The sequence below is a fragment of the Beta vulgaris genome, chromosome 6, assembly GCF_026745355.1.
Source record: "Beta vulgaris subsp. vulgaris cultivar EL10 chromosome 6, EL10.2, whole genome shotgun sequence".
Taxonomy (NCBI): Eukaryota; Viridiplantae; Streptophyta; class Magnoliopsida; order Caryophyllales; family Amaranthaceae; genus Beta; species Beta vulgaris.
Window position 1 is genome coordinate 52,661,903 of NC_079207.1, and position 8,970 is coordinate 52,670,872.

At 41.0% G+C, this 8,970-nt stretch overlaps 2 protein-coding genes across 2 annotated transcripts; both read left to right on the forward strand.

Moving 5' to 3' along the window:
- The first annotated feature begins 54 nt into the window (after positions 1-54).
- LOC125498565 (uncharacterized) lies at positions 55-3,874 on the forward strand. Its single transcript, XM_048646795.1, has 3 exons — positions 55-537; positions 647-1,909; positions 2,048-3,874. The coding sequence occupies exons 1-3, from the start codon at positions 55-57 to the stop codon at positions 3,872-3,874; spliced, it is 3,573 nt and encodes a 1,190-aa protein (XP_048502752.1).
- Positions 3,875-5,892: 2,018 nt separating this feature from the next.
- On the forward strand, positions 5,893-6,897 carry LOC104897036 (uncharacterized). The gene has a single exon (XM_010683845.2). The coding sequence runs from the start codon at positions 5,893-5,895 to the stop codon at positions 6,895-6,897; it is 1,005 nt and encodes a 334-aa protein (XP_010682147.2).
- Positions 6,898-8,970: the final 2,073 nt, after the last annotated feature.

Genomic DNA, 8,970 nt, shown 5'->3' on the forward strand with positions numbered 1-8,970 from the left:
ACCCTTAAATGGAGCAATTTGTATAGCCCCGATTTAATTTTTTTGTCTGAAACCATGATTAATAAGCTGGAAGTTGAAGCATTGAAGGATCGATTGGGTTATAAGAATGCTTTTGGTGTTTCTAGTGTTGGGAGAGCTGGAGGTTTGAGCCTTTACTGGAAGGAGGAAGTTCTGTTTTCTCTTGTTTCGTTTTCCCAACATCATATATGTGGCGATGTGGAGGATAAGGGGAAGAAATGGCGGTTTGTTGGTATCTATGGGTGGGCAAAAGAGGAGGAGAAACATTTCACTTGGTCTCTCCTCCGTCACCTTTGTGTGGAGTCACCATTACCGATTATTGTTGGCGGGGATTTTAATGAAATTTTGTGTTATTCCGAGAAAGAAGGAGGAGCTGATAGAGTCCGGAGAGAAATGACTGGCTTTCGAGACACTATGGATTTCCTTGGCCTACGTGATCTGGGGTACACGGGCCACTGGCACACTTGGGAACGAGGTAAATCAGCTAACACTTGCATCCGTGAGCGTTTGGATCGATTTGTCTGTTCCACTTCTTGGTTAGATTTATTCCCCAATACGGTGGTGGAGCACACTTTCAGATACAAGTCTGACCATTCGGCCATAGTCACGCGAGTGAAATCGATGACAGGGGCTAGGACCAAACAACGCCGGGAAGTTTACCAAACTGGATAAACAAATTGGGGAAGCGGAAAGGAAGTTAGCTGCGGCCCAACAGCAGGCTATCACGGATGAAAATTGTCAGTTGTGTGTTGATCTTGAAAAGAGTTTGGATGAATTACATGAGAAGAGAGAAGCTTACTGGTATTTACGCTCTCGAGTGGCTGAAGTGAGAGATGGAGATCGAAACACCAGTTATTTCCACCATAAAGCCTCTCAACGACGAAAGCGTAATTATGTGCATGGCCTTTTTGGGAATGATGGAGTCTGGCGCGAAGATGCTTGTGATATTGAAGCGATTTTTGCTGAATATTTTGCTTCCATTTTTACCTCAACAAACCCCTCTGATTCGGCATTCCATGAAGTGCTGAAGTTTGTGGAGCCCGTTGTTACTGCTGACTGTAATCGGGAGCTTTTGCAGCCGTTTACTAAGGATGAAGTGTTTGCAGCTTTACAACAAATGCACCCTTGTAAAGCACCTGGCCCTGACGGTATGCATGCTATTTTGTATCAACACTTCTGGCATATTGTTGGTGATGATGTGACTCATTTTGTTAGTAATATTTTGCATGGCAATTCTTCTCCCTCTTGTATTAATTCCACAAATATTGCATTGATCCCTAAGGTGAAAAACCCCACAAAAGCATCTGAATTTCGCCCTATTGCTCTTTGTAATGTGTTATATAAGCTGGTCTCAAAAGCTATTGTTCTTAGATTGCAAGCTTTTTTACCTATGATTGTATCGGAGACTCAAAGTGCTTTTGTGCCTGGTAGACTCATTACTGATAACGCTCTCATAGCTATGGAGCTTTTTCATACTATGAAGCACCGAAATAAGAGTCGTAAAGGTATTATAGCCATGAAGCTGGATATGAGTAAAGCATATGACAGGGTGGAGTGGGGTTTCCTGAGAAAATTGTTACTCACTATGGGGTTTGATGGAAGATGGGTGAATCTCATTATGCAATGTGTCTCTAGCGTCAATTATTCTTTCATTATCAATGGAGGAGTATGTGGTTCGGTTACTCCTGCAAGAGGGCTTCGACAGGGGGACCCTCTTTCCTCGTACCTTTTTATTCTGATTGCTTATGCTTTCTCGAGGATGATTCAGAGAAATGTGCAGGATAAACGGCTTCATGGGGCTAAAGCTAGCCGCAGTGGTCCAGAGATCTCTCATCTTCTCTTTGCAGATGACAGTTTACTTTTTACTAGAGCCACCCGACAGGAATGTGCAGTTATAGTTGATATTCTCAACAAATATGAAGCAGCATCTGGGCAGAAAATTAATTATGATAAGTCGGAGGTTTCGTTTAGTAAAGGGGTTAACAGTGATCAAAGAGAAGTTTTGGTGAACACTCTGAATATGCGGCAGGTTGAAAAACACGAGAAGTACCTTGGTATCCCTTCTATTTCTGGTCGTTCCAAAAGAGCTGTTTTTGATTCGCTCTTAGATAGAATTTGGAAGAAACTCCAAGGGTGGAAGGAGAAATATTTGTCTAGAGCGGGCAAGGAAATTCTGCTAAAGTCTGTTATACAAGCTATCCCTACTTATCTCATGGGAGTGTACAAGCTCCCCTGTTCTGTCACTCAAAAAATTCACTCTGCTATGGCTCAATTTTGGTGGGGAAGTTCTGCTACTCAACGGAAGACACACTGGAAAAATTGGGATGCTATGTGCTCTTTGAAATGTCTTGGAGGTATGGGTTTTAAAGATCTGAGGGTCTTTAATGATGCACTTTTGGGTAGGCAAGCTTGGCGTTTGGTGCGTGAGCCTCATTCACTTATGGCTAGGGTTATGAAAGCTAAATACTACCCTAATCATGAGTTCTTGGATGCTTACCTAGGGACCTCAGTTAGCTACTCTTGGAAAAGCATTTGGAGTTCCAAAGCATTACTAAAAGAGGGAGTTGTATGGCGTGTGGGCACGGGGGCCAATATACACATTTGGGAGGATCCATGGGTTGTGGACGAGGAGGGGCGGTTCATCACGAGCACGCCTACTGCGGGCCTTTCGATGGTGAGTGACTTGGTCGATGTGGACAGGATGGACTGGAAGGTCGAGGTGGTGGAGGCGGCTTTCAATGAGCGTGACACTCGCTGCATTCTTGCGACTCCGCTTGGTAATGGTGAATTGAAGGATGAGTTGACGTGGGCTCTCACTAAGGATGGGGTCTACTCTGTAAAGACGGCCTACATGCTTGGTAAGGGGCTTAATCTTGATGATTTTCATAATGCTTGGGTGGATATCTGGAGTTTGGAGGCTAGCCCCAAAGTTCGTAACTTCTTATGGCGCCTATGTACCAATTCACTTCCGGTGCGATCTCTTCTAAAGCACCGCCATGTTATTGATGATGATATATGTCCTCGCGGCTGTGGTGAAACTGAAACGCCTGCACATGCTATTTTCGGCTGCCCCCATATTGCTGATTTATGGGCTGCTAGTGGTTGCGCAGCTCTCTGTCATGGGTCTAATACTCACACAATGTGTGATTTAATATTGAGCTGGCGCGAGATTGATAGAGCGACAAAAATTAAAGGTGTGTTTTTGGCTTGGAGTATTTGGGGGGAGAGGAACAATGTGGTCTTTAATAATAAACACACTCCTCCCCGAGTTCTACTTGATCGAGCGAAAAGAAATGCGGAGGATTTTGGCTCATATGCGAAACGCATCTATCCAGCTTGGCCACAGATCACTCCCCGGAGCTCACGCATTTGGCTTGCCCCTCCTGCTGGGTTCACCAAACTAAACGTGGACGCATCCTTGGCGGTTGATGGCTGGGTAGGATTGGGTGTAGTAGCTCGTCAGGCTGACGGTGAAGTCCTATTTGCAGCCACTCGACGAATCCGAGCCCACTGGTCTCCAGAAGTAGCAGAAGCAAAAGCCATTTTAATGGCTGTTCGGTTGAGTAAAAGGTATGGGTTTCAAGAGATTATTCTAGAATCGGACTGTCAGCTGGTGATTAATAAACTTTTGAAGAATGCTCTCCGTCTCTCGGATTTAGACTCTATTCTCCATGATATTCTTTCTTCTAGTGTTGGATTTAAGTCCATCTCTTGGTCACATGTCAGACGTGACGGGAACTTTGTAGCGCATCATTTAGCTAGATTGTTTCCTTTTGGTATTGAGCAAATTTGGGAGAACCATTGTCCATTGGAAGTGGCTCCTTACGTTTTGTTGGACAAATTATCTTTGGAGTAATAGAGTTCACTTCTTCCCCCTCAAAAAAAAAAAAAAAAAAAAAAAAAGTTATTTTCTTAATGCTAAATTTTATTTTGACTTGGTTTTTCCTTTTTTTTGGTATTAGTTGATTTACTAATGGACACTTAAGTAAATTTATAGGGGAAACCATAGCCCCCCCCCCCTTATACTTCCTCCATTTAGAAATAGTTCCACCATTTGTATAGTGTTTACTATTCACATCTTGCACTTTGATTGTCTTTGGTAATTTATATTTTAGGAAAAACATAGTCATATGAGATCTTGTTATATTCGTCTCAATGTATGTTATTTTAATATCAACTTTTTATAATTTTTAATTATTGATAATTAGATATATTAATGTTTGAAATAATGAAAGTTTTTCCCGCGGTTTTGGTTTTCTCTCGGTGTTCCCGTAGCACCGTCGCCATGGCTGGAAAACACAAAGCTGAGGTGAAAAAACTGCAGAATTCACAGCCAAATAAGGTTACTGGTCCGACAGGATCTACAGAAGGAAGGAAGGATAAGGCAGTGGCAGAGTTACATGGAGTTGAAGCTCTAATGATGGATCCTTTATTGCCAAAAGGTTCGATTAAGGAGTTACAGTAGCAAAGGAAGGATACTCATTTTCGGAATGGCTCACCATTATGAAGAAGAATCAGAGTAGAGCTGAAGTGATGAATTAAGGTAATGTTCCTTCCCGTTGCTTGATTCGAGATTTTGTGAAAGTTCATGGTGATGCGATTATGGAATCGAACGTTAATCAACATAAATCCAATAAAATCAAGATTGATTTTATAGATATTAAAGATGAAATTGAGTATTGGGAGAATGTTGTTGTCTGTTATGCGGTAGGGGCAAATCCTCCATTTCCTGTAATGGAAGGATATATTCGTAGAATCTGGGGGAAATTGGGAATTGATAAAATTGATGCAATAGGGAAAGGGTTATTCATTATTAGAATGACTACATTGCAATTGTTGGATTGGGATTTCAATTTTTTGATCGGAAACCAGTTGTAGTTAAGCCTTAGCACCCTGAAATGGAGTTACAAAAAGATGCAATTAGAAGTGTACCAATTTGGGTTCAGTTACCAAAATTGGATCTCAAGTGCTGGGGGGAGAAATGTCTATTCAAACTGGTTGCGGGAATTGGGACCCTAGTTCGATTAGACAAGGCTACAAAAGACAAGGAGAGATTGCAATTTGCTCGTGTATAGGTGGAAGTTCAAGTGGATCAGGTGTTTCCCAAGCAGATTTGCTTTGATAATGAGAAAGGAAGAGAAGTCACTCAAATAATAGAATCGAAGGCAGTAGTGGATGAAGAGGGATTTCTATTACTTGTAGTAAGTGCAAGAGGATGGGGCATGAAGTAGCTGATTGTCGATACCAAGAACAACCGGGGAAGAAGTGGGTGGCAAAGAAATTGAAGGCAGTAGTGGATGAAGAGGGATTTCAGGCAGTTCAGAAGAAAGGAGGTCAGGAACCACAAGAAGTACATACAACAAAATCACCTATGGCTGTAAGAAATTCTTTTGCAGTGTTGAATATGGCAGATATAGGAGGTGATGTTCTGGTGGAAGTAGAGAAGGACAGGATTCCAGAGAAGGAGAATATGGTGGAAGGAGTCCATGAGGGGGAGCCTCCTGACAATGCATGGATAATATAATCTGCTGGAATGTAAAGGGGGCTAAATAGCAAGAAAAAACAGATTGAGGTAAGAAAATTTCTTATGTCTCAAAATGTTAGACTATTTAGCCTTCTTGAAACAAAGGTAAAATCACACAAGCTAGGTGATTTATATCTTTCAATTTGTCCTGGGTGGCGTTTCTCCACAAATGCAGCATGGCATAATAGTGGTAGGATTGTGATTGGTTGGCATCCTTCAGCTTACCAAGTCAACATATTGTGTTATACTGATCAAGTTATACACACTGAAGTTATAGTGGTAAATGGTGGAAAGAAGTTTCATTGCTCTTTTGTTTATGGGCATAATGATAGAGAGGAAAGGAAGGTGTTATGGGAGAATCCGATAGGCTTTGCCGGGCAGTATCAGGAGCTTGTGTTGTGTTAGGGGATTTTAATGCCATAGTTAACATTGAAGAAAGAGTGGGGCAGGCTGTGAGGGAAAGAGAGATGGTGGATCTAAGGTATTGTATGGAGAATTGTCAGTTGAGAGATATAAAGGCTACAAGGAGCTTTTATACCTGGACTAATAAGCAAGAAGGGTTAAGTAGAGTTTTCTGTAAATTGGATAGACCCTTGGGGAATGAGAATTGGTTTGAGGAGTGGTCTGAAGTTGAAGCCAATTTCATGCCAGAAGGTCTGAAGTTCTTTAATATGTGGAGTGCTTTTCCTAGATTTGAAGAGGTAGTGGGAAGGGTATGGAATACTCAAGTTCATGGCACAAAGATGTTTCAAATTGTGAAAAAATTGAAACTTCTAAAGCCTGAGCTAACAAATCTGAAAAAGGAAGAGTTTGGGAAGGTGTCAGTTCAGGATGCTATCACTTATCAAGAGATGATTCAGGCACAGCAGAAATTACAAGAAGATGTATGCAACATTGAGTTGGCTGAGAAGGAAAGGATTTGCAAGCTGAGATACAAAGAAGCACATAAGCATTATGTTGCTTTTCTGAGTCAGAAGGCTAAAATCAAGTGGATTGAAGGAGGAGATGAAAACACTAGAATTCTTCATCAAAGCATTAAGATGAGACGCATACATAACAGGATTAATATGGTCCAAAATGGTGAAGGGGAATGGGTTTCATCTGCCAATGAAGTTAAGGATGCATTTCTTAATTTCTATCAAGATCTGTTGGGCAGTAGTGAGAATGTTACAGGGATGGAGCAAGCTATTATAGAGAAAGGAAAAGTAATCACAATGGAACAAACTCTGGCTCTGTCCCTAGAATTCACTGCTGAAGAGATTAAACAGGCTCTTTTTTCAATCCCAGATGGTAAGTCACTAGGTTTAGATGGCTATACAAGTCATTTCTTCAAGAAAACATGGCAGGTGACATGAGGGGATTTCATTGAAGTAGTTAAATATTTCTTCAGGCATGTGAGACTATTAGCTGAAGTAAATGTGACAGTTATCACACTGGTGCCCAAGATCCAGTGCCCTACTTCAGTAGGAGATTATAGGCCCATTGCGTGTTGTTATGTCATATATAAAACTATCAAAAAACTTATCTGCTCTAGATTAAGTTTGGTGTTCCCTGAACTGATTGCTCCTAATCAATGTGCATTTATAAATGGTAGAATTATCGTAAACAATATACTACTGTGCCAAGACTTGGTGAAGAGATTTGATAGAGGGCGCAGTCAAGTTCCTAGTGTGATAATGAATATAGATTTGAAGAAGGCGTATGATTCTATAGAATGACAGTTTGTGGAAGAGTTGCTGAAAGCCTTAAATTTCCCCTCACACTTCATTCGATGTATAATGGCATGCATCACTTCTCCAAAGTTTACATTGCTAATAAATGGAGGTACTGAAGGTTATTTTCCAGCCAAGAGAGGTCTCAGGCAGGGGGTCCCCATGTCCCCTCTTTTGTTTGTCCTGTGCATGGACTACTTGTCCAGAATCTTCTGCTATATCAGTGATACTCAGGGGTTCAAGCACTTTATTGGATGCTCTAGAATGAAGATGAATCATTTCTACTTTGCAGATGATCTATTAGTGTTCTGTAAAGGAGATTCTAAATCAGTTTATATGCTCCTACAAGGCCTAAAATTGTTCTCAGATACTTCAGGCCTAAGAGCAAACAATAGCAAATCTGCTTTGTATTGCACTGGCATCTCTGATGTGGAAGTAGAGATAATGCATCACTTTTCAAGGTTTCCAATAAGGACTCTGCCTTTTAGATACTTGGGAGTTCCTATCTCATCAAGGAAACTTAAAGTAGTTGATTGTGAGGCTTTAGTAGAGAAGATGGTAGCCAGGATTAGGCAATGGAGCACAAGGAATTTGTCTTTTGCAGGGAGGGCACAGTTGGTTAATGCAGTGCTAATGAGTATCCGTAGTTATTGGGCTCATAAGGTGTGTAGATGCTTTTTGTGGCATGGGAAGGCCGATGAGATCAAAGGAGGGTATCTGAAGTGGGATAAGGTCTGTACTGCAAAGAAGTATGATGGTCTTGGTTTTAGGAATATTGGTAAATGAAATCAGGCAGCAGTTGGGAAGATTGTGTGGCATATAGGAGTTAATAAGTCTGATCTCTGGATAAAATGGGTGCATGCTGTCTACATAAAGAATCAGAGTTGGTGGGATTATGAGATCCCACAAGGAGCTAGCTGGGTGATGAAGCATATAGGTCATGTTAGGGATGAATTGTAAATGGTGCAGATTCATACTTGGCCTGTTAACACTCAATATCGGATTAACAAGGTCTACAAGCAGCTAATTGGAGAGCAGCAGAGGTTAAACTGGGTGTCAGGGGTATGGAATAGATTGTCTATTCCTAAACATAATTTTATTTTATGGCTAAGCATACAAGAAAGGCTGCAGACTAGAGAAAAACTTCACAAGATTGGTGTTAGTCAGGAAGATGTTTGTTGCATTTGTGGTTTGCAAAAGGAAACTCATGATCATCTGATGTTCACTTCCATATATAGCCGGAGATTATTGGCCAAGGTGTTGATCTAGATGGGGTTCAACTACAGACTCAGAACCTTACCTCAATGGTTGTTGTGGATCCAAAGATCTTAAAAAGGATCAAGAATAAGAAAACAAGTGTTACGTACTGTGATTGCTGTTGTTGGCTATCAGATCTGGAGGACCAGAAATCATGCATTATGGGATCAAGTTGTGGATAATGTAGATAAAAGTTTTAAAGCTGTACAGTTTATAGTTAAACATAGACTGCAAAATGGTCTGCCTAAAAAATGTAGTCCAATTGACAGAAGCTGGATTAAGGGGTTGTAAGTAGTCATTTCATAGTATATATATAGTTTTTGCTAAGTTGTATAGCTTAGCTGCTGAGGTGTGCTTTCTATTGAAAGCTTAGGTTGTAAAGAGGAGGTGTTTGGTTTGCTAATAAATTCTTACTCACTTACCAAAAAAAAAATGTTTGAAATAATGGATTGGCAAACG

Coding starts and splice junctions, on each gene's coding strand:
- LOC125498565 (XM_048646795.1), top strand. CDS start 55: ATGATTAATAAGCTGGAAGTTGAAGCATTGAAGGATCGATTGGGTTAT. Junction 538..646: donor GTGAGCGTTTGGATCGATTT/GTCTGTTCCACT, acceptor AATCGATGACAG/GGGCTAGGACCAAACAACGC. Junction 1,910..2,047: donor CCACCCGACAGGAATGTGCA/GTTATAGTTGAT, acceptor AATATGCGGCAG/GTTGAAAAACACGAGAAGTA.
- LOC104897036 (XM_010683845.2), top strand. CDS start 5,893: ATGGGAGAATCCGATAGGCTTTGCCGGGCAGTATCAGGAGCTTGTGTT.